Raw genomic sequence first — 25,467 nt, 5'->3', positions numbered from 1 at the left:
TGGAATCTGAGCCATGTGAGCCTGAGTCAGCTGACCCAGGCCAGCTGTGGGTTTTTATCCCTGTGTAGTAGGGTTGCCAACTGTCTAATCGCACAAAACCAAACACCCTTGCCCCACCCCTTCTCCGAGGCACTGCCCCCACAGCTCCCATTGGCCGCAGTTCCTGGCCAATAGGAGCTGTGGAGTCAGCCATCAGCATGCACAAACTCTCTGTGCCTAGGAGCCAGAAGGACATGCCAGTCATTTCCAGGAGCCGTGTGGAGCCATGGCAGGTAAGGAGCCTCCCTCAGCCGCACTGCGCTGCTGGATGGACTTTTAGCAGCCTATTAAAATCTCCCAGATGGCTTTCAATAGCCACCGGGAGATTGATTCCGATTCCAGAAGACTCCCAGTCAATCTAGGAGCATTGGCAACCCTAAACTGGTCCCAAGCTCTGGCCTTTCTCAGAGGAGTTAGGCACGTAAGCTCAGGATGCAGGGAGGCACTGTTCTTTGCTTGTGATTTATTGCAGCTGTAAGGTGACTAAACTATTTGTGCAGCAGGTGCTGATGCCTCCCTTATATCTTTTAGTCCAGTGGTTAGAGCACTGACCTGGGATGTGGGAGACCCAGCTTCAGTCCTCCTCTCTGCCTCGCTGAAAAGATCTGAATGAGGATCTTGCACTTAAGAGAAAAATACCCTAACCACTGGGCAATGGATATTCTGAGGTGAGATTCTCTCAAGTTGAAGCTATTCCACTTTGGATGACTTATTGTAGCGCAGCAGTGCCACTATAGTTAAGGTTGTATCACAACCTCTACTTACAGGTAGACCTTTCTATGTCTTCTACAATTGATATACTTAGTCTCATTTTGTTGAAATCTGATGTGCCTTAGAAGGGTGAAGGATATGGGTTAGTGACCCAGATCCGGAGTCCTTTGAAGGGTTCTGGACATATGAGCCCTGAAGAGAGTCCTTTTTTAAAAAAGTTTCCAGGTGGGTTTTTTTTTTTGGTTGGTTGGTTGGTTTTTGTTTGTTTGTTTGGAGTTTTTTGCACAGAGACAGAGATTAAACTATTGACGTCATGGGAGTCAAAATGGTCTCAGTCTATCAAGTTTCACCCAAGGTAGTGCATGGCACCTGCTAAATCTTTGGGGGACCCAAACTGAGAACAGTATTTAAGAAAATGTACATTTTTACACTGTACATGCACCATTACAGAAAAATGCCAGAGTATCCCGACCCCCCTGCACCCCACAACTCTGCCAGTGTATCCCGACCCTCCTGCACCCTCCAAAGTCTTTGTGGGGCAAGTAGATATGTGAATCCTTCCTGGGAAGGGAGACCCATTAGAGCCTGAAGAGTAGAGGGAGAGGGTTTGGGGCTTCAGTGAGTGGAGGGGTATATGGGAGGGGTAAATAGGGATGGGCAGTACGGGATGTCAGGCAGCTTGAGGGCTCAGGTGAGGGAGGTTTGGGGGGTAGGGAGACTGGGGGTGAGTAGAAGGGAACTAGGGAGGGGCATGTTAACCCCACATTCTTCCCTCTTGTATGTGTATGCCTAGAGCTTGGGCACTATAGCTCCTTTTGGGAGGGGGTTTGAACCACCCTCCCTCCCCCTCTGATATGAGCTAGGCTATGAGGGGGCCTTACTCCTCTGGGGGTGTCCGAGCTCATCTCACTACCCCATGATCGGGGAAGCCATGGCCATCTGCAAACATTGGACCTTCTCCTACTCATGTGAGCCAAGCTTGCCCTTTTGGGAGGGGTCTGAGACTCCCTTCTTTCCCCCCACGTGAGCCAGGATCTGGGGAAGTCCTGTCCCTTTGGGTGGGGAGCTGATAATGGTATACTTTATGGATACCACAGGCTCTAAAGCACTCAGGAGGGGGATGGAACATATCTCAGAGCAATTATTTCTCACTGCATTCATCTCCATGGGGTGACATTCAGTGCTGATAAATGCAACACTGGAAAACATAAGACAGGTGTTTCCAAAGACAGGTAGCACATAAGGTACTGGCACTGTCATTTCCAAACCTGACTGCTGAGGGAAAAGAAATGTGCACTGCCAGGGTTGCCAACGTGTAGGCTTCTGGGCAATTCCTAGATTGTGAAGTTGCAGAAGTTGTGGGAGAGCAAGGAGTATGCCACGACACGGAGATTGCTGTGTCTGGTTCGAGATGTTAAGTGTAGGACATAGTGTATACAGCTGCCTAAATGACTACTCACATCACATCTTTTCCTGTTAAAAGTACTAGGAAATTCAATAGCAAAAAAACTACATTAACACAGAGCTAGGGTTGCTTGGTTGTAGGTCATCCCCTTCCAGAATGCTGAGTTGAGCAAAACTCAAACTTCAGAAAACCAGGGCGTGCAGAGTTAAGGTTGTCCATGCAAACTTAACTGCACTCTTTCAGCAGTGCCCCACTATGCCCCATTAACACACATACCTTTACTCTGCCAACCCCACACTTGCTGAAATGTGCAAGCCTTTCACCTCCTTTTACAACCCGTTCACTCTCATCTATAGGATTCCATCTAATGGTACTGAATGTCAATGACACTGCTGTCTGGTGGTTAGAGCACCCATATCTGGGATGGGAGACCCAGGGTCCAGGCCCCCTGTTCCAATCACCACCACATCATTTAACCACAGTAGAACAGGAGAGACTGAGGGAGCCCTACATCAGAATATCCCATAGCCCAGAGGTTAGGGCACTCTCAAGTGGTGGGGGGCTCCTGTTCAAATTCTTTCTCTTGCTCTGGCAGAGAAGGGAGAATTGAATCTGGGTCTCCCACATTCCAGGTGCGTGCTCCAACTATTGGGCTAAAAGTTATAAGGTGCAAGGCAGTGGTGGTTCCTCTTACTGCCATTTTGGGTGAAGCAAGGCAAGCACCTAATTCATTCCCACAAGAAAGGCCTTAGTCATCCAAACCACCTGACTCCAGATGGCTGGTTCCCATTTGTGGATTGCTAAGAAGAGAGAGCCACTTATCTTGGTGAGGGGCAGGACTTCGGCCACATCCCTCTTGTCCGCAGCTCCCATTGGCTACCTGAGCTTTTGTGGATTCCATTCTTAGCTGCCTATCGCTCCCTATTCGTTGTATAGGGAGCGTAGCTTGACTTTATGGATTGCAGTGTTGTTCCTGTGACTTTCCAGGCACCTAAAAGTTAGGCTCTGTGATGCTCAGCATTGCAAGGCCTAAGCCCCTTCATAGATCTCTTCCTAAGATACTTACTCATTGTAAGGGTTGCAGAATCAGGGCCTAATGAACATACAATGTATTAAGGTACTTGTCACTACCCATGTTTTTATGGCTTGATTTTCAGAAATCGCACAACTCCATTTCAAATCAGTGAAGAATGCAGGTGCTCAGTACTTCTGAAAATCAAGCCTTTAGTCTCTGAACTGGTGGACTTAAGACTTATTACAGTACAGCATAACAGATAATGGCTGATTGAATTTATCAAGTCAATTACAATCCTGTCTGTTCTGATTAACAATCTGCCCCCCTGGAGCCGTTATAATAAATGACATATGGTGAAAATAATTATATATATTTCTATGAAAATAGTCATTTAAAGTTAGATGTGTACTTTCTTGTCTAATTTGGCAGTTTATAGTTAAATCTCAGAACTATCTTTAACATGCAAAACTATAATATAGGAAGTGGAATGTATTAGATGCAAGATTATACCATGGAGCAGAAGTCTAGTTACAATCTTTTTCAACAGTTCTAGGTTTTTGCATGAGTCAGGGGTGGTTTGGTAGGTCATCCTAGATGCTATCAGGTTTTGCTACTACATCCTGGAATCCCAGATGGTGCCTACTGGTACCACACTGTAGAGTGAAACTCTAATAATCTTCATGTGCTAGGGCTTATCTGCACAGTCAAAACAACTGAAGCCAGGTTTACACTATGGGGACCATAGGGGCACAGCTTGTGAGCACCTTAGCTATTGTCGACCTAAGTTTTAAGTGTAGATCAGGCCTGAGTTTAACAATGTCTTAATTTGATTTGGCCGTAATAGCATTTAACGTGCATTAACATGATGCATCTGAAGTGGTGGCTTTTTACCCACAAAAGCTTATGCCCGAATAAATCTGTTAGTCTTTAAGGTGCCACTGAACTCCTTGTTGTTTTTGTGGTTTAGATTGACCCCTTTGTATTATAAACAGGTAAGCTCCTTGGAGCAGGGATTGTGATTTCTTTTTGTTTGTACACCCTCGCACACTTCAGGTGCTACCAAAATAATTAGTAAATACAACTCGAAGAGCCAGATCCTGATCTTACACCATTCTTGCAGAAGTGAAACTTTTCTATCGTCTTTGGAGTTACTCTTAGTTACCGATTTAACTAAGTTCGGAACCAGGCCATAAATGGAAAAACCTTTAAAAACCCAAACAAACAAACTACAGAAGAACCTCAGAGTTACAAACACCAGAGTTACGAACTGACTGGTCAACCACACACCTCATTTGGAACTGGAAGTATGCAATCAAGAAACAGCAGAGCCCCCCAAGCAAATACAGTACAGTTGTGTGTTAAATGAACTACCAAAAAAAAAAAAAAAAGGAAAATTTAAAAACAGTTTTGACAAGGTAAGGAAAGAGTTTCTGTGCTTGTTTCTGTTTGAGGGTTAAAAACAGCATTTTTTTCTGCATAATAAAGACTTACAGCTGTATTAAGTCAATGTTCAATTATAAACTTTTGAAAGAATCACCATAACCTTTTGTTCAGCGTTAGGTACTGCTGAGGTTCTGCTGTGCGCTTCTGCTCTACTCCGTCCACACAAGCTGGACCAAACGGTGTTATCTGACCTGCTTCGACCACAGTGGACTCTAAGCAACTATTTTCCAAGTCGGCGACTTTTCTAGACAGAACCCTCTAAACACAGGAGGAAATATTTTTAAGCTCCACAGCCAGGGCAGAGAATTCTTTGGGGGGCGGGTGCCAAAGAGGAGGAGCACATTTTAATCTTTGAGACGTTACCTTGAGTCATCTATTCTAGCTCACGCCTGCAGTAATTTGCATTAGTTTCCCAGACCGGAAGAGTGCTGCGTAAACTCCAAGCCTTCTCTTTTCCCACAGCAGCAGTTGGTTCAATAAACGTTATTACCTCCCCCCCACCCTTGTCGCTCTAAGACTCTGGCAGTGGCAGGGCTACCCTCCCGCGACCAAGAACTCGCGCGAGCCTGTCTGCAATGCTCGGAGACCCATACTAGGGATTGTTCACCCATAGCCTAGTCGACCGTCTTCAGCCGAAGGACACGCTCAGGCGCAAACGTCGCTCGCTCGCACCCACTCCCAAGCCTAGGGCAAGGGACGCACAGCCCTACACGGGCACCCGCTTGCTTACGGGTCAAGGGTCGCTGCCCCGCGGGCCTGACAGCCCGCGCCACGCCCATTCCCCCAGCCGCGCCGGGCCGGCACTGCGGGGGCTCCCGCGGCTGTGCTCATCGGCATGGGAACGGAGCCTGTCGCGAGACCCGCCACCCAGGCTCACAGCTCCCGTTCGCGCGCACAGGCCGGGCCGATGCCGGGGCGAGACGCCTCTGCACGCGCCCGGCGCCGCTCGCGGGGTCTCTGAGCCCCGCCGCAGCAGCCAAGCGCCTACCGCCATCCTTAGCTCCGCCCCCGGCCCGGCCCGGCCCAGCGGGATAGAGAGGCAGAGAGCGCCGCGCTGATGGGCGTGACCGCAGCCTCCCCTAAGGCGGATCAGGCTACAGCCACGTGACTTCCTCTCTCAGGCGCGCCAGGACAGAGTCAGGCTGCGGCCTCGTCCCGCTGTGGGCCGACCACCAACCGTTCCGAAATAAAATGTGGCAGCTGAGGGACTGCTCCTCCGCCCAGCGCGGCGCGTTCTCCCTCTGCATCCCGTGCTTCTCCTCCCCTGCCCAGCGGCACTGCTTGCGTTTCATCGCTGGGCCTTGGTTCGGAAAACTTCGGGCATGTTTCTGGCCGGCCCAGCGGACTGTTCTAACTTAGGGTTAAGGTCTACCGCGCGCCGACTGTGCTGGGGCTGTACCATTTGGGAGGGGGGGGGGAAAGTTGGCGGGACCAACAGAGAGAAAATTGACACCATTGGGGGCCAATTACAGGGAGCCTAACATTGTCACGCCCCTGCGGTTAGTGGTTTCTCCTTGCGAGATGGGTTGGCCCGAGGGGCGTGCCCTCCTCTAGCACTCCCCGCCCCCGACCGCCGGCTCACTGTGGTTGAGTCTGGACCGGTCACGTGCTCTTCCTGCCCGGTGCGTGTGAGGATGATGGCTGCGCTGTTGGGCTCGGCCTGCCGGCTCCGGCCTCTCTGGTCCCGCCTCCTCCGGCTGCCGCGGGGAGTCGCTGCCCACCACCCCTCGCCCCGCGCCGCCGGGCTGGCGGGAGCCCCTGGCAGGTGAGTGCCCGGGCACGCTCGCGGGGAGGCGCTCCCGCTCGGGAGGACAGGGGCGCCCCTGAGGGGAGCGCGTGGGCCAGGCTGGGCCCCAGCGCAGGGGAGGGTCAAACCTACAGCTCTGCTTCCTTCTCTTCCCATCCCTGGGCCGTGGGGCCGTGACCCCGCTCCCCACCAGTCCGGGCCCTGCGGCAGCTCCGCCCCTTCCCTCGGGCAGCGCTCTCGAGACCCCGCGTCCCCTGCCCGCGCCTCGTCCCTTCCTTCGGGCGGGGCAGCCCTTGTCTCGCCCCTCACGGGCGCTGTTGTTTCCTGGAGTTCCCTGAGCCCCCCGTAAGACCTTGGGTGGCTGCGAAGAGCTGGTCAAGGGCGGGGGGACCGGCCTCGTGTTGCATGGTGACCTCTTCGCCTGGGTGAAGCTTAGGACCCAGGGGCCTGAACAGGGCAGCTTGGCTTGTCGCACGCGGACAGTAAACTAGATCTGCGGCTGGCACGGCTCTCTTCCCATTACAGGAGCAGCCGAGGGTTCCCGAGATATGGCTCTGTTGTGTTGGGAGCTGCACAGAGGAGGGGGCAGCTTCCCTACCAAATAGCTTATTTATAGTCAGACCCAGGGAAAGCTGCCAGGGAGAGATGAAGTGATTCGTGCAAGGTCATACAACAGGTCACGGATAAGAAAAGAACCCAAGTTGGTTTTCCACCCTTTTCATTCTTGACCATAAGACCACACTGCCTCTGTTCTGATTCTCTCAGGGATATTCTAATTCCCTTGGGGTAGTTCCAGCTTCCACCACTTGGTTGGATGGTGACGTATCCCAGTTCAACTTCCATTATTCTGATAAAATGTTGTAGGTACTGTACAGAAACAAGTAGAGAGACGGGACTAGATTTACAAAAGGAGTTAGGTGCCTATGTCAACATTTAGGTATTACATACCTTCCAAACCCCAGTTCAGCTTCCATCTCACATTGGAGGTGCCCGAAGCCCTTAAATTTCCACTTATAAAGTCCTCAAGGTGCCTAAGTTTGTGCTAGGGAGCATGCATGCAGCCATCTCAGTCTAGATGCCTGGGAACCTCTCTCTCATCTAAGTTCCAGTGGGGTCCTCAATGAGGTCTTCCCTCACCTATCTGGCCTACAGGGCTTGATCTGGGAGGTGTTCTGAACATGCAAAATGCAAACCCATGCAAAATGGCTGAGTAAGAGTCGGTCCCCTTACTATTTTTAGCCTCGTGGTTAGGACACTTCACTGGGATGTTGATCTGGATTCAGTTCCCCCCTTTTTCTGGTATTGAAAAAGGGATTTGAACTTAGGGGTCTCACCTCTCAGTTAGGTATCCCAATCTCTGGGCTTTAGAGTATTCTGATATGGCTCTCTCAGTCTCTATTGTTGGAGCTGTTCCACTTTGTATGACTAATTAAATATACGTTGGCTACAGTGGTTCTCAAACTTTTGTACTGGTGACCCCTTTCACATAGCAAGCCTCTGACTGTGACCCTCCCCTTATAAATTAAAACTTTTAAATATATTTAACACTATTATAAATGCAGGAGGCAAAGCGGGATTTGGGATGGAGGCTGACAGCTCGTGACCCCCTCTCCCCCAGAAATAACTTCATGACACCCTGAGGGGTCCCAACCCCCAGTTTGAGAACCCCTGGGCTAGAGAGAGTGTGCGACTGGGTCCAGTGGTTAGGGTACTCACCTGAGAGGTAGTAAAATCAAATCTCAGGAAGAGAGGGGAATCTTAGGTGAGAGCCTTTAGCTCAGTGATTAGGGCAATGAGGGTGCTGCCACTTTGCCCTCTGGTGTTTCTTGCAACAAATTGCTAAGGTGCTGACGTAAATTCCCTCAAAGCTGCCTGGGGGAGAGGAGCCCCAGTCTAACCCTGACCTGCTGTGGCTGGCGGTGATGCCCCCCAATCCCGGACGTTCTGCAGTTGGGGGAGAGGTGCCCCTCCCCTGGCCCCAGTCCAGTCCTGGACTGCCTGGGGGAGAGGCGCCCCTCCCTCGGTCTTGGCCCCAGCCCCGGACCTGTTGCGGCCAGGGGAGAGGTGCCTCTCCCATCCCCAGCCCAGGTGCTGCTGTGGGGGGAGTCCTCTCTCCCCACCGTAGCCCTGGGGCAGCCTGCATCTCGAACGCTTCATCCCTGGCCCCACCCCAGAGCCCTCACCTTCTCACCTGAACCCTCTGTCCCAGCACTGAGCCCCCTCCCACACTTCGAACCCCTTAGCTCCACCACATGAATTTTGTTATGTGCGTCAATATGGAGGTGATGTGTCAAACAAAATTCATTCTGCACGTGTGTGGGCAAAATAGACGGAACACTGGGGCTGACCTGCAGAAGCAGGTTCATGACTGGGAATCCCAATCAGAGTTAGGTGCCTAACTTCCTGTGGGATGGGGCATAAGCCACACCCCTTTTCTCAGCTTTTCCTATTGCCTTGCTTAGGCAGCTTTGCACTTAGCATGCTGGTTTTTGTGGAGACTGTTGTCTGGCACCTAACTCATCTCATGCATTGTATATGGAGCCAAGATGCCCATTACAGGGCTGTGGATTCCACTGGGTGGCAAGGTGCCTAAAGGATATGCATGAGAACAGCTAAGTCCATTTGTGGATGTGTCTTACAGATGCATCCCTTAAGACTTTTCAGTGTATAATACTACGAATGATGTTCATAAATGAATACTGAATGGGGAAAGCAAGAGATGCAAGACAAGGTACTGTTCTCATGTGGCTGTTCAGTAGGGCACATTCATATTCTTATGCTTCCATGAGACCCATGCAGCATGTTGCACTTGCATCAGAAAGTAACAACTAACTTTGCAACTTTTAGACATTTTGAGTTTTTTCTCATAGGCAGCTAACAAGCCATTATCTCTGCTATTAAGGTGCAGCCTTGGACATCAGCAGGTTCCAGTGCTGATATAAATGGTTCATAGAAACTTTGATCTTAGTATGTTGTGCTCAACATGATCTGTGGACTGAATCTCTCTTAAAAGTTGAGAGGAACTGCAGTTTTCTCTATTGTGGAACTGCAGTTTTCTCTATTGTATGGGAAGAGTAGCTTTCCCTAAGTTGGCCTCAATTATTTTAGTCAAGAAGGGGAGCTGCTTTGGACAGGTAAAGAGAGCTATATCTCATGGTGTTGAGTGGTGTCGGTCACTACGAAACTTAGTTTCAACAGAGGGGTTCCTTCGTGAAACAGTGTCAAGGAATACTGTACCATCTGCAGACCTTTAGCCATTTAAGAAGTAGGGGAGAGGGATCTATTCACAAGTTTCCTTCTCAGTCTGTTTTAGGCACAGGATCAGTCTTATCACTTTCCTGTCAGAGCCAGTTTTTTGAGTTTGTAGAGCCAGTGGTCACCCAGTGAAATTTATAGGTAGCAGGTTTAAAACAAACACAAGGAAGTACTTCTTCACACAGTGCGCAGGTAGCCCATGGAACTTGTTGCCAGGGCATGTTGTGAAGACCAAAACTGTAACTGGATTTGAAAAAATTAGACAAATTCAGGGAGTATGATAGGTCTATCAATGGCTATTAGCAAAGATGGTCAGGGATGCAACTCCATTCTCTGGGTGTCCCTAAGGCTCTCACTGCCAGATGCTGGGACAGGACACCTGGGGATGGATAACTTGATAATTGCCCTGTTCTATTCATTTCCTCTGAAGCATTTAGTGCTGGCCGCTGTTGTAAGACAGGATACTGGACTAGACAGATGAATGGTCTGACTCCCTATGGCTCTTCTTATGTTGTAGTATAGACAAATGCGTGGTCACATTAAAATCATACTTCATGAAATATTCATAGGCATTTCTTAGTGGTGGCTACTTCTACCTCAACTTTCATCCTCCTGCCTTCTGCTGTTTTTGTACAGTAACTCCTCACTTGTCGTCGTGGTTAACGTTGTTTCCTTGTTAGGTTGCTGATCAATTAGAGAACATGCTCTTTTAAAGTTGTGCAATGCTCCCTTATAACCTTGTTTGGGAGCTGCCTGCTTTGTCCACTGCTTGCAGAAAGAGCAGCCCGTTGCAGCTAGCTGGTGGGGGCTTGGAACCAGGGAGGACTGGCAGCCCCCCATCAGATCCCCTAAGTTCCCTGTGTGGCAGCTGCCCAGCAGGCTATCAATTGCCAACAGTTCAACTTGTCCCTCCCCCCGCTGCCGTGTGCTGCTCCTGCCCTCTGCCTTGGAGCTGCTCCCAGAGCCTCCTGCTTGCTGTGCAAGGGGCTAGAGGAAGAGGGGTGCTAATGTCAGGGTTTCCCCCTCCCCCTGCTCCTGCCCCCACTCCTGTACTCTATCTCCCTGAGTGGGGGGGACATGACAGGGCTCAGGACTGAGGGAGCTTGCTGGCACCATCTGCTGCGTCTGAACTTGCTGATCTACTTAAAAGGGCAGGTTTCAGAGTAACAGCCGTATTAGTCTGTATTCGCAAAAAGAAAAGGAGTACGTGTGGCACCTTAGACTAACCAATTTATTTGAGCATAAGCTTTCGTGAGCTACAACTCACTTCATCGGATGCATACTGTATTCCACAGTATGCATCCGATGAAGTGAGTTGTAGCTCATGAAAGCTTATGCTCAAATAAATTGGTTAGTCTCTAAGGTGCCACACGTACTCCTTTTCTTTTTTCATTTAGCAGTAAGGCATTCCCTGGGAAATATCCCACCCTCTGACTCCACCACCTCAGTCAAGCTTCACAATCATCATTGCTGTGTTCAGTATTAAACTGTTTAAAACTTATTGTGTGTGTGTGTGTGTGTGTGTGTGTGTATATATAGAGAGAGAGAGAGAGAGAGTCTTTTGTCTGATGAAAAAAAATGTCCCTGGAACCTAACCTCCCCTATTTACATTAATTCTTATGGGGAAATTGGATTCACTTAACATCGTTTCCCTTAAAGTAGCATTTTTCAGGAACATAACTACAACGTTAAGTGAGGAGTTACTGTAATAGATAAAGCTGGTCAAAAGCAGGGGCTCTCAATTTTTTCATAATACTGGAAGTACTTTTTGTTTTGTTTTGTTGGACAACCTTTTCTGAGTGTTTTGAACTTCTCTCAAACTTTCCTTTCGTGCAGTGGAGGGAAGAACATTTTTGGCCAGTGACAAAGTCTGGAACTCTTTTTTAGTAAGAAGTGAAAGTTAAATAAATTCTGTTAGCAATTCAAAAAAATTAGATTAGCATAGAAATACTTGCACAACTGGACTAGCGTGCTTGCTGTCACTCTTGCTCTCATGTTCTGCCAACCCATTTTTAAGCACTTGAATGAAAAAATTGATCCTCTAAATAAAAACATTGAACATCAAGATTCCGCTCCCACTGAATTATATTACAATATTGTATTCACTTTTGAGTTAAGGAAATAACAGAGCAGTAGAATAGCTTTATTGGATGAAAGTATGCATGTGTGGGATTCAACCCCAGGTTTGTACCTTCTTTGAACTACAAAATGCAGCTAGGATCTTCCTGAGACTACACTATAAGAAGAGAATAAATGGGACGCAAAGTATGATAACACTAGTTTAGTCTGGGCAAAAGTGAATATAACATAAGAACAGCCATACTGGGTCAGACCAAAGGTCCATGTTGCCCAGTATCCTGTGTTCTGACAGTGGCCAATGCCAGATCCTTCAGAGGGAATGAACAGAATAGGTAATCATCAAGTGAACCATCCCCCATCACTCATTCACAGCTCTTGGCAAACAGGGGCTAGGGACACCATCCCTGACCATCCTGGATAATAACCTTTGATGGGCCATGAATTTATCTAGTTCTTGTTTTGAACCGTGTTAAACCTGCTGCCTATTAATTTCATTGGTGGCCCCTAGTTCTTGTGTTATGAGGAGTAAATAACACTTCTTTGTTTACTTTCTCCACACCATTCATGATTTTATAGACTCTATCATATCCCCCCTTAGTTGTCTCTTTTCCAAGCTAAACAGTCCCAGTCTCTCCGGATGATGTTGGTGTGGACCCCCTACCTCTCAGCAAAGATTTAATATATATGTAGTGCTAAGTTGTTGTTACTATAAGTTACAATTTTTGTGTGTGAAAAAGTATTATCTGACATTAAAAACTAAACTGAAGTTGGAAAATAATAAACTAACAAATCATTTAGGAATGTATTATTCCTTTTGTTGTGTTTAGTTCTTGATTGGCTAAATTCAGTCACTTGGATTGTAGAATATTCTATTTAGCTTTTCATTTAATGGATCATTAGTTGCCACCTGCCTTCATGCCCTGAAACAAACATCTGCATTTCTGCTGAAATGTTTATTTCCTTATTGTCACTGTTGTAGAGGCATTCAGCATTCCCAGCATAAGGTAGAAGAGTAAAAGTGTAAAACTGAGGGTCCATTTAGGTTCATAAATGTTCTTACATCTCTGGCATGTAATTCTCTAGATTATTTTTTGAGCTCAAGCATAGCTTGTGCTTTGGTTGCGTACTGTACAAGCCTTAACTTTTGGAAATGGCCCTTTTTACTAAGAAAATTGTGTGGTTTTACGCCACATTGGTGATGAGTACTCTTCTTAAACTTGTTTGGGTCGTAAGACCATAATTCAAAGTCACAGTAAACTCACAGTGAGATCTAGTACAGTATGGAATAGATTCCAAAGAATATTGTTGCAGCTCTATTGCTTGGGATAGCTAAAGATAGGACACAGGTCTAGCAAATACACAGTAAGCAATATTCTGCACAAGCAGGGCATGGAATAGATTATTTCTTTTCTCTCATATGTTTACTGAACGTTTTAAAAGAATGACTTACTATATAACATCTTAGCCTATAACACCAATTTAAAATTCCCATTCTGCCTTAAACGTTCCTTAATACATGCATTTCTAAGATTCTCATTACTATAGTATCTGGGCACCAAATAAACACTAGAAAGAGGAAAAAAGTAGCTCACTCTCCCTCCCCCCCTCCCCCCCCAAAAAACAAAACAAAACAAAAAAAAACCTGAAATAGGCAAAGGCTTGGCCAAAATATGTATTGCCCTGAAAATCAGCCAACTGGGCTGTTCAAGAATGGAAGTAGTACACTTAGTTTTCTAATGACCATGCTGTACTTCCAGCTCTTGCTTCTGAATCTCTACGGGCGCTCAGAAAATGTTCCTTATCGTCTCTAAGCCATCATTGTAGTAAATGGAAGGAGAGAGACAGTCCCTAACAAAAGCAGAGTTCCAAACTGTACAGAATTTAGAGCCACCACTTTGAATTGCACCCAGAATTATAAAGGTAGGAGGAAGCCAGTATAAGTTATAGAATGTCCAACATATTGACCGCCCTACTTGGTGAGCAAGGCCTACCTTGCTGAGTGGTAACTGAAATATCTGCATAGCCATCCAGGGCCATTCCAGATACATCTTGAAATAGCCGAGCCTTGAAGAACTTGAATGAAAATATAGTAGCCCAGGCACAAATTACTTTTCTGCCTTCGTTCTTAGGGGAAAACTGTTCTTTGATGTAATAAAAAAAAACACCTTGTTTTAAGTGAGTGGGCAAATACAGTATTGCAAGAATGCAGAAATTCACCCTGCAGGTGCCAGGTGTGGATGACTGGCAAAATCTGAATCGTCATGGAAAAAGACAGCCTTCAGGCCAACTTCAGATTGTTGGGGAGGTGGGTGTGGGGAAGCAGAATGAGCCAATATGGCTAACTGGGAGTCCAGAATTGCAAGCCACTTTGGCAAGAGGTAGATGCACTCCAGCACTAGATGGAGCAGTCACAAATCCCTGTAAATTTCTCTATAGTTTCTTCTTCCTGGCAACCAGCATTATCTGACTTCATAAGCATGCTAATGGCTCTATGATCCCAAAGATTTAGCACTCTAATAACCTCACATGTGCACTGACCAGGAGTGGTGATAGAATGGAATCTTGTGAGACCACATGATAAGCATGTAAGGAATGAACAAGCGTTTACACAAAACCTTTCAAAGGAAGGAACAGTGCCACTGAAACAACTTCATTCGTTCCTGCCAGAGCCTGTTAGAGTGTAAGCAATGCCTCATGGTCCACTGTCAAACTGCTGATACATATAATAAAATCAGTATCCATACTTGATGACTTCACTGTTAATCTCCTGACAACGGAAAGATACTAATGCAGTCTACGTTCAAGGTGGTGGTTGGTGGGGTGTTCTTGAAGAAGGGCCTAATCAGTGCTTGTTTGAGCGTTGGCACTCAGAGGAGGCATTAACCATTGATAAAGGAATCAATTTTCCTGGTGCTGTTTTTTTATGTCTTTAAGCTGACATCAAAATGATCCAAGCAGCTCACTCCACTACTTGTATGAAATTGTTACAAAAAGTGCCGGTAGTCCAGCTTTCATTCCAAGGTTATTTGAATGTCTAGAGACTTGGATCAAGTGTGTACGCCATATCGGAGGCCTGATCTTGCTCTCCTTTCGCATGCAAAACTTGTATTCGATTCAGTGCTCTTTTTCCATGAGAAATGACTGGAGAGTGGATTAATTCCAGGATGCGCACTAAGCAAGTACAAGGAAACCATTTCACATTCAGTATATAGCAAATATATTGTGATTCCTTTTTCTTCAGCCAATATATAGCAAAAGCCAATATTGGCAAAACACTATGACCTTGTTTTACATTTTGTCTCCGTTTTACTTTGTAAATTGTGCTGTGACAGGGGCCATTTTTTGTTTGTACAATGCCCACAATGAGGTTTCAATCCTGAATATAGTCTTTAGATGCAACTATAATATAAGTAAATAATTTCCGTTTTCTTTACTGGTATTTTCTTGTACTTCTGTTTTTAAGCTGTATGTATAAATTGTGTATCTATGGTTGTAAGTGAATGCCAACAGTAACTATTTACTGGATTTCATATTGACATGATTGCCAATTATAATGCAGTTCAGGAGAATTTTTGTTCTAATTGAAGTACATGCTCAGCACTTTAAATATAATTGTATTTGTGAACCATTTGGCTAAACATTAGTAATTACAGTAATGTCAAGAGGTACAACATTTGTTTTTCTGTAGTTAATTAAAAATGTCTGTTTAGGTTGGCAGAATGAATACAACTCTTAATTCAGGAATGGATGCTAATTCCATTCGCTTTAGTATTTTATTTTTAATAAAAAGTGCCATTAATTTCCAAAGAGCTTCATAAACCTCAATGACGCATACTACTTGTATGGAAGTGCTTATGTTTTATGTGAGGCAAACATAAAACAAGGCTAGGCCAGCATTCAGGGAGGAGGATGTGTGGTTTATTGATGATGAGAGGCAGAAGAGTTGTGCATTTTAGCAGAAACATGGAGGAGAATAGTAGGATCCTGGCGGTGTAGGTTATCAAAGCTGTTCCAAGCATATGTGACAGCACGAAAGTGAAGGAAAGAGAAGCCAAGGGAGCAATGAAGAAAAGGGGACTAGGGAAAGAGAACAAGAGAGCAAACATTTTGATAGTAGCAGGACTGCAGAGGGTCTTGCAGATGAGAATGAGAATCTTGTATTTTTATATTAAGAGACAGAACTATTGAAGGAAGGGGTGGTGGTGCTAGGGTCATAATGGTGGGAAAAGACTTTGGCAAAGGCATTTAGTACCATAGTCATAATTCATGCCATTGTAGCAAAACTAACTAACCTTTTTAATTGAAGGTGTGTACACTAATGCACCTATTTTATGCTGTAGAGCAGTTTTGAGACTTACAGGAAAAAATCAGTAATGGTGCATTTGAAAAGTTCAAGCTGAATAAGTTAAAAGTGTAACTTGTCAGCATTATCAAATCTAGGACAAACATGTCCCTCTCACACACCCGACAGTGGTTTAAGTATTTGAAATAAAATTAGCCATATGCTTTCAAAAATACCCCATCCCACTTTTTCCCTTCAATTGTTATAGAATAAAGTAAATAAACTGGTGAATCAAGAGAAACATTTTAGGTCTACAAAAAACCATAACCCTCAGCAACTCCTTTTAGAGTGCAAATATATAATAGTTTTTTTGGAGAACTTAAAAATCGCACATTACTGAAGAAAACAAATATGGTTGTAAGTCAGATAACGTGAACGTTCAAAACACTAAGAAACCCTTTCAAGTGACAAATCTCTAGGTCTGGGTGGCTTTCAAAAGAAGTTCTGTATATCTTTTTCAGGAGCTTAGTGCTTCAAATTCTTCAAAATCTTCTATTATTTCCTTGAATGGGGAAAATTGGCCAGTTCCGGTTTTGGAGGCCAGCATAACTGTATGCACAAATGATGAAAAATCCAGAAGACCGTAGAATGTACTGATAAATATCATATATCTAGTCAAACTATTAGCTTAGTTACTACCAGTTCACACCAGTTTTGGCTCTGTCCCAGGAATGGACACTAATCATAATAGGCGGAACACTAACATTGAATTAAACCAAAGGATAAAAGTAGTTTGCTAGCTAGCATTAGATGCAGAGAAGGCATTCAGTGTGATTGTTTTGATATTACTGGAGAAACTTAATTTCAAACAATGTATATAGCCTGTACTAAACCGTCCTACTGTTCTTCATGTGCATTTTTTATTTTCATGTCTTCTTATCAGAGACTTTGTTCTTTTAAAGGGATAATGATGTCCTTTGTCACTTTGGGGATAACCGAACAGAACTTGTAGTAGCTTTCAGATATTCTGCCTGAAAGTTAAAGCATCACAATCCATAATAAAGAATATAAAATTGTTCTCTTTGCAAGTAGTATCCTGCCTTATCTCAGTGAAATAGAAACCCTTACGCAGGGGCACATCTCTGTAATGTGTGGAAAAAGCTTATCTTCGTTCTGACTGAACCACTAATGTCCCAATTAGAGATGTGATAATGTGAAATTCCAACCTTTCTTATTGGCATTATGTATTGAGACTTATAATGAAAACTAGATGGGTGTGAAGGAAGTAGGGCTGTCAAGCGAATAAAAAAAATTAATCACAGTTAATCACGAGATTTAAAAAAATCATGATTAATTGCAGATTTTTAATCACACTGTTAATAATAGAATACAATTTATTATAAATATTTTTAGATGTTTTCTACATTTTAAAATATATTGATTTCAGTTACAACACAATACAAAGTGTACAGTGCTCATTTTCTATTATATTTAATTACAAATATTTGCACTGTAAAAAAGATAAGAGAAATAGCATTTCAATTCACCTCATGCAAGTACTGTAGTACAGTCTCTTTATCGTTCGCATTGCACTGTTGTAGACGGAGTTGCAAGGTATTTGTGTCAGCTATGCTAAACATTCGTATGCTCCTGCATGCTTCGACCACTATTCCAGAAGACATGCTTCCATGGTGATGACGGGTTTTGTTCGATAACGGTCCAAAGCAGTGCACACTGACGCACATTCATTTTCTTCATCTGAGTCAGATGCCACCAACAGAAGGTTGATTTTCTTTTTTGGTGGTTTAGGTTTTGTAGTTTCTGCATCGGAGCATTACTCTTTTAAGACTTCTAACAGCGTATTCCACACCTCATCCCTTTCAGATTTTGGAAGGCATTTCAGATTCTTAAACCTTGGGTCAAGTGCTGTAGTTGTCTTTTGAAATCTCACATTGGTACTTTCTTTAGGTTTTGTCAGATCTGCGGTGAAAGTGTTCTTAAATTGAACAGCATGTGCTGGGTTGTCATCCGAGACTGCTATAACATGAAATATATAAGATGAATGCAGTTAAAACCACAGAGCTGTAGACCTACAATTCTCCCCCAAGGAGTTCAGTCGCAAATTTAATCAAGACTTTTTTAATGAGCATCATCAGCATGGAAGCACGTCCTCTGGAACGGTGGCTGAAGCATGAAGGGGCATATGAATGTTTGGCATATCTGGCATGTAAATACCTTGCAGTGCCAGCTACAACAGTGCCATACAAGCTCCTTTTCCCACTTTCAGGTGACAAAGTAAATAAGAAGCGGGCAGCATTATCTTCCATAAATGTAAAGAAACTTGTTTGTCTTAGGCCTGGTCTATAGTACATGGTTATTTCGTAATTAGCTGGGTTACTTCGAAATAAAACTGATTCCATCCACATGACCAAACCAGTTTTTTCGATTTAAAGGGCTCTTTACTCTGATTTCTGTACTCCACCTCGGCAAGTGGAGTAGCGCTAAAATCGAGATCGCAGTTCCGGGTTACAGGTACTGTGGATGCAATTTGATGATATTGGCCTCCGGGAGCTACCCCAGAGTGCTCCTTGTGACTGCTCTGGACAACGCTCTGAACTCCGATGCACTAGTCAGGTAGGCAGTAAAAGCCCCGGGAACTTTTGAATTTCCGGTTTGGTCACCATCAGCACAGGTGACCATCAGCACAGTCCACCATCACAGGTGACCATGCAGAGTCCACCGTCACAGGCGACCACACAGTCCCGGATTCGCAGACGAGCTCCAGCATGGTCCGAATGGATGTACTGGATCTTATTGCATGTTGGAGACAAATCTGTTATGGCAGAACTACGTTCCAAAAAAAGAAACGCAAATACATACGCTAAAGTCTCCAGGGCCATGACAGAAAGAGGCTACTCCAGGGACACAGAACAGTGTCGTACAAAAATCAAGGAGCTCAGGCAAGCATACCAAAAAGCCAGGGAGGCGAATGGGCGCTCTGAGTCACAGCCCCATACATGCCACTTCTACCATGAGTTGCATACAATAATGGGGGGTGATGACACCACTACCCCACCGCTGTCCATGGACACCTGCAAGGGGGGAGTAGCACGGAGCGAGGAGGATGAGTTTTTGGAGGAGGAGGAGGACAGTGCACAGGTTGCAAGTGGGGAATCTGTTTTCCACCCTAGCCAGGAACTGTTCTTAACGCTGGAGCCAATAGCCTCCCCCCACTCCCAAAGCATGCTCCCAGACCATGACCCTGGAGAAGGCACTTCTGGTGAGTGAGCTTGTTCGGAGCCACACGATGGGGGTTGGGGGGAAACCCAGCCACACTGGGCTGTTTGCGTTTAGTTTAAAGGGCTCATCCCTGCTCAGAGCCTCATCGGAGCCACGCTGGGTGTGTGTGTGTGTGTGTGGGGGGGGGGGGGTGTTGTGTGAAGCGATCATCCCAGAGAGCCCGCAGGCTGCCTGCAAGCTGAATTCTGTTGCATGGCTGCTGCCTGCAAGCTGAATTCTGTTGCCTGGCTGCATGTGTTGGCTTACTCATACCAAAGTGGCAGACACTTCAGTATAAGAGGCAAAATGAGACCATGTAGAGAGAGAATATGTGCTGTGTACTATGAATTGCCTGTTTCACTGAGAAACAGTGTCCCCTTTGTTCTCTAAAATGTATCTTTTAAAATACTACCCTCCCTTTTTCTCCTCCTGCAGCAGGTGCAAATGTTTCAACGTGGCCCCTATCTACTCCGTCCCAGAGGCTGGTCCAGATTAGAAGGAGGAAAAAATGAACTTGGGACGACATGTTTGCTGAGCTCATGCAGTCCTCCCGCACTGATAGGGCCCAGTTGAATGCATGGAGGCAAACAACCGCAGAGTCGCGTAAAGCGTTTCGTGAATACGAAGAGAGGAGGGACGTGCGCGATGAGAGCAGGCAGGATGCTATGGTCAAGCTCATGGGGGAGCAAACTGACATGCTCCGCTGTATGGTGGATCTAATGCAGGAAAGGCAGCAAGACCACAGACTGCCGCTGCCGCTCCTGAATAACCGCCCTCCCTCCTCCCCCAGATGCCCAAGAACACGGGCGGAGAGGCTACGGGGACCCACACAGTGATCCCAAGAGGATTGCACAAGCAGCAATATGGCAATAACAATTTGGCATATCCTAAATTTTGATTTGGTTTCTGGACTTGTCCTTCCCTCTTCCTCCACCCCCCAACCCAATACCGCACCTCCCCCGTCTAGCTTCTGATTTCTCTCAATGTTTTGTGCAACAAATAATAAAGAACAGTTTTTAAACAATTGTGACTTTATTTCCTTTTATATATATATATACACACACACACACACATATATAGGGGGTGGGTAACTTTAAGAGAAACAAACACAACTCTCACACTGTACCCTGGCCAGTCATGAAAATGGCTTTCAAAGCTTCTCGGATGTGCAGCGCGCCCTCCTGTGCTCTTCTAATCGCCCTGTTGTCTGGCTGTGCGAAACTGGCTGACAGGTGAGTTGCCTCAACCTCCCACCCCGCCGTAAATGTCTTCCTCCTTACTCTCACAGATATTGTGGAGCACAACAAGCAGCAATTACAATTGGAATATTGGTTCTGCTGAGATCTAACAGAGTCAGTAAACTGCGCCAGCGCGCTTTCAAATGTCCAAACGCACATTCTACCACCATTCTGTACTTGCTCAGCCTATAGTTGAATTGCTCCGTACTCCTGTCCAGGGTGCCTGTGTATGATTGCATTGGCTACTTGCAGCACAGCAGCCCCCACAGTACATTTCCCCACTCCAAACTGATTCCCGACTGACCGGTAGCTGTTGGGCGTTGCAAGCTTCCACAGGGCTATGGAAGCTTCTCAACTGTGAAGGCTGCTCTCATTTTGGTGTCTTTGCGCTTCAGGGCAGGGGACAGCAAGTCACAAAGTTCCATGAAAGTGGTCCTACTCATATGAAAGTTTCTCAGCCACTGGGAATCATCCCATACCCGCAACGCTATGCGGTCCCACAAGTCTGTACTTGTTTCCCGCTTCCTCGCCCGGTTTTGCAGGTACTGCAGATACTGCTGGATAATGTGCGAGGTATTTACAATGGTCAAACTGCAGCGGAGATCGATCGGGCTCCATGGCTATGGCGCCTGCACGGGTAATCCTGGAAAAAGGGCGCAAAACGTAGGAGAGCAGAATGGCAGTGGAAGCTGTGCTGTTCGGTTCACGGTAGCCGAACAAAGGCTGAAAATGGTTGTCTTCTGTGGCTTTCACAGAGGTGGGAGCCCAGGACAGACAACATGGAGAAGCTCGCAAGCGTGGCAATAGCAGGAGAGCAGAGTTGGCGGCAGAAGCGTTCAATGAGGAAGAGAAAGAGTAGATAGTAGAGATTACAAAGGAAGATGAGAGGAAATGAGAGGTGGATTCATAGTAGCAGGAGAGTAGTGGTGCACCGTCTGCTGAAAGCAGTATGGCGTCTGCATGCCAAAAAGGCGCGAAACGATTGTCTGCCGTAGCTTTCTGACGACACACACCCAGAAACACCCGCGAGAATGTTTTTGCCCCATCATGCACTGGGAGCTTAACCCAGAATTCCAATGGGTGGCAGGAACTGTGGGATAGCTACCCACAGTGCACCACTCCGATATTCGATGCTATCCTTGATACTGTGGATGCAATCCGCTGAATTCACACGCTTTAGTGGGGACACAGAAGGCCAAAAGTATAAAATAGCTTCCGAAAATTCGAATAGAATAATTTTGAAATAATTTCATACTGTAGATGAACCCTTAGCAATTGGCTGAACAAGAAGTAGGTTTGAGTGGATCTGTAGGTTCTAAAGTTTTACATTGTTTTGTTTTTGAATGCAGTTATGTAACAAAAACAAATCTAAATTTGTAAGTTGCACTTTCACAATAATGAGGTTGCAATACAGTACTTGAAAAATACTATTTTTTACAGTGCAAATATTTATCAAAATAATATAAAGTGAGTGCTGAATACTTTGTATTCTGTATTGTAATTGAAATCAATATATTTGAAAATGTAGAAAAATCTAAAAATACTTATAATTTTAGTATTCTTTTACTAAGTGTGATTACAACTGTGATTAATTGCGATTAATTTTTTTAATCAACTTAATTTGTTTTGAGTTAATTGCTTGAGTTAACTGGGATTGACAGCTCTAGAAGGAAGGTTTACTAAGAATTTGTAATCACTGTGCTAAATATTAACTTGTAAAAAGATCAAACTAAGCTTTCCTGTGTAGTGAGTTGTTTATAACCTAGAGAGTTTTAATTTTATTTTTTATCTGAGATAACATTTGACACACTCTGGTTCCTGTGTAACAGTTCCTCTTTCTATGATGTCAAATGGAATTATTTAAAAAAAATTAGGTATAGTTATTTCAGTATAAAAATACTTTATTTGAGGTAAATGGATATGTAAGAATCCTTTATTTGAGGTGAATGGGTTACTCCTGGGGAATTCTGTGCCAAAAAATTAAAAGTTCTGCACAAAAATATTAAAAATTCTGCATTATTTTTTGTCAAAATCATACATCATAAGCAACTGAAGAGCAAGCGAGGGCTGTGGACTCAAACTCACAATGTATACTGGCTACTGACCATCTTCAAAAAGGTCAGTAGCAAACAGTTCATGGAGTGCATTTTGAAAGGACATTTTTTCAGTCCAAAAATTTAGACCAGTTCTAATCACTAAAGCACCATAAGCATTTACAAGGCCATGCTGTCCTTTACAATAAGTCTCTCTTATACCACTCTGGCAATGTAAAGGAGCCTTAAAATTTTATACCTGTGTTATCCTCCTGGGGGAATTCACTAAGCTGGCAGACTGCTATGTTCTCCTCTGCCTGGGGAAACAGAGCCTGCCTCACACCTATCTCTTCAGAAATACCCCAAAGCCCTGCCCCCCCATGTTGAGCATGCCGCAATAGCCAGCGAGAGGGACAGAGTCTCTCTCTCTGATACATGGATACCCATTCCCCTCCTCTCCCCAGGCGGTGATTTACATCTCTACCAGCTGCTCTGGGTGCCCAAACTGACCAGTCTGCACTGCCAGGGAGTGGGCACATGACTGCTCTTGTGGCTTCCCTTTGCTTCCCCATCAGAAGTCATTTTTCCGCAGGTAAGCGAAGAAATCTGCGGGGACCATGAATTCGGCACACACGCAGTGATGCAGAATTCCCACAGGAGTAATGGGTTCTATCCTCTGCTGACTAAAATGTTCAAATCTGTGCAATTTTTAAATTGACGAGTTAATGCCTGAACATGGCTGTCAATAAATACTTTGATTTTTGCAACATTTATAAGCCTGTGTCTGTCAGCCAAATGTACTAATTGCTTTCTTCCTGACTACAGAAGCAATGTATTCTGCTTTAGAGTAGGTCAGACTTGTGCCAAGTCTTGGTTTTTCCCCTATTTAAAAAGTGGACCATCAGGCTATATTTTGAGCAAGGGTAGTTCAATAATAAATTATATTCTTTATTTTATGGCAGGTCTGAGTTCTAAATTTGACAGTTCGTCATATGCAAAACTCTACTGCAGATGTGTCAAGTTGAATCTTCCTTGATGATGCTATAGAAAAGCTTTAAAGTGCTAGCTGCTTTTTAAAGGCAAGGATCCTCGATAGGATTGTTTGCAAAGGCAGTGTATAAACCAGAGGTCCCCAAACTCTGGGGTGCACCCCCGTTTGGGGGGCATGGGCCAGCTGCTATGGGGGGGAGGAGGAAGGGAGCGCCACCCAGCTCTGCTCCACTTCCAGCCCCACCTCCAGCCATTTCCCTGACTCCCGGTCCCATGCCTGGCCCTAGCTGTGCTTGCCTTGTCCCTGTCCACATTCTTTCTCTCCCCCCCCCCTCCACCCTGGCTCCTAACCCCAGCTCCAGGGAGAGGGGGTGTGACCATGAAAAGTTTGGGGACCACTCATATAAACTGTAGATATGAAATGAGGATACAAAATATTTGCAGCCATGGATGAGCTGTCTGGCATAGGAGTTAATGTAGCATAGGCACAGCTGTGTCACTAAAAGGTGGGTAGTGTGGACAAAGCCTTGTGCATCTCCTATTAATGGTAATAAAAGTTGCAAGCATAAATCCTTGTGCATTAGGATGATAGTATACTCGTATGTTGCTGCTTACTTGTGAAGAGTATAGTCACTCATTATATCAACCTTGACTTGAAGTAGTGTCTCAAACTTTCAGGTAGCATTCTGAGCTACTAGTGCATACCATTTTCCTTGGTTGTTTGTGCCCTTTTGTTCAGGTAGATATGGAAAAGAGCTCAGGGTGAGAATAAAAATGTAATGGCTTATAATTGTTGTCCGGCAATTAGGTCACTGATAAATAAGTTGCCTGGGCAGAAAACTGTGCTTCTAGGATGATTAATCATTTTAATGGTTGAGATAACAACAACAACAAGCAGCTTTATTGTACTGTTGTTCCTCTTGTCTAACTCTGAAAATATTTTGCCATCTTATTTCTCCCAAACTTGACTGACTTTAGTTTTAAATCAGTGAAATCTGTATATGGTCACAAATGGATAAGACCTTTTTTCCTTTTAGCTCAAAAGAATTGATTTCAGATATTTTTGACTGTATGCAAATGTCATTACTAAGATGGTGTGAATTGATATAGCACTAGTTGCTTTGTGGCCACATCAGCTGTATAAAACCGTGCAGTCTGGTGGTAGGAGGACAATTTTAAGCTCCCAAACATTGCTGAATTTAAAAATTTTTTCTCTGTGTGGATTTGAAAGTAAACGCTTTCTTGACTGTCTTTCCTCCTCCCTGCCTCCACTCCAATTTATGGTGTTAAACCATCCTGCCTGTGAAAAAATCTGCTGGTGGGTGCTCAAGAGGGGTTCCTCAAAGAGATTCCTCACACTGTCCGTTTTGTTGGGTGGAATTTTCCTGGAAAATGACACATGGCTTGTCCACAAACCTGGTGGAACTGCACCGTCCCCTGCTCCTCAAATGTTGTTTACAGTCAAGCTGGTTTTCCAAAGTCTCTTTCAGGTTGCCACCAAGACCCCTTTGTAGAGAGGCACATCAGAAAAGATATTGCACCTCTGTCTGTGTTGCCTCTTTCACCTAAAGTTCCTGGGGCGCCTGGCCTGCCCAGTTATCACTCTGTACCCAAGAGTGCTTTTTGCAGAGTTTAGAGGGAAGGGCCAGAGTTGTAGATGCCACTGAGCCCCTCTTCTCTCAGTATGCAGAGTCTGTTTTTTTCCTCTGTGCAGGGGATCTAGAGGAGACAGATCTGGGCCAATCTGTGTAGCTGAAAGAATGACTTTAGCACACACTTTAGAAAACATATGCACACAATGAGGACCTGCCCAGTTACAGTTCGGTGCATACTTTTGTTTGTATATTGACTGTTGACCACATCAGTATAATTAGGGCCCTACCAAATTCACAGTCCATTTTGGTCAACTTCATGGTCATAGGAGTTTAAAAATAGTAAACTTCATGATTTC

General features: G+C 45.1%; 1 protein-coding gene and 1 long non-coding RNA gene across 2 annotated transcripts in view; one reads left to right on the top strand and one right to left on the bottom strand.

Annotated features, from left to right (window-relative positions):
* Positions 1–909: 909 nt before the first annotated feature.
* On the bottom strand, positions 910–5,595 carry LOC122465209. The gene is made up of 2 exons (XR_006289879.1): positions 4,977–5,595; positions 910–4,871 (listed from the first exon to the last, which is right to left on the bottom strand). It is a non-coding gene; the product is annotated as an uncharacterized LOC122465209 (long non-coding RNA).
* A 563-nt stretch (positions 5,596–6,158) lies between these two features.
* Positions 6,159–25,467, top strand: part of LRPPRC (leucine rich pentatricopeptide repeat containing) — a 168,653-nt gene continuing 149,344 nt past the window's right edge. The window contains exon 1 of the mRNA XM_037895838.2: positions 6,159–6,378. Within this exon, the coding sequence (XP_037751766.1) occupies positions 6,248–6,378 (131 nt within the window). The 5' untranslated portion in view covers positions 6,159–6,247. The remainder of the gene's footprint in view (positions 6,379–25,467) is intronic.

The sequence above is a fragment of the Chelonia mydas genome, chromosome 3 (assembly GCF_015237465.2).
Source record: "Chelonia mydas isolate rCheMyd1 chromosome 3, rCheMyd1.pri.v2, whole genome shotgun sequence".
Classification (NCBI taxonomy): Eukaryota; Metazoa; Chordata; order Testudines; family Cheloniidae; genus Chelonia; species Chelonia mydas.
Note: the sequence above shows the minus strand (reverse complement) of the source record. Positions and strands in the feature narration are given on the sequence as shown.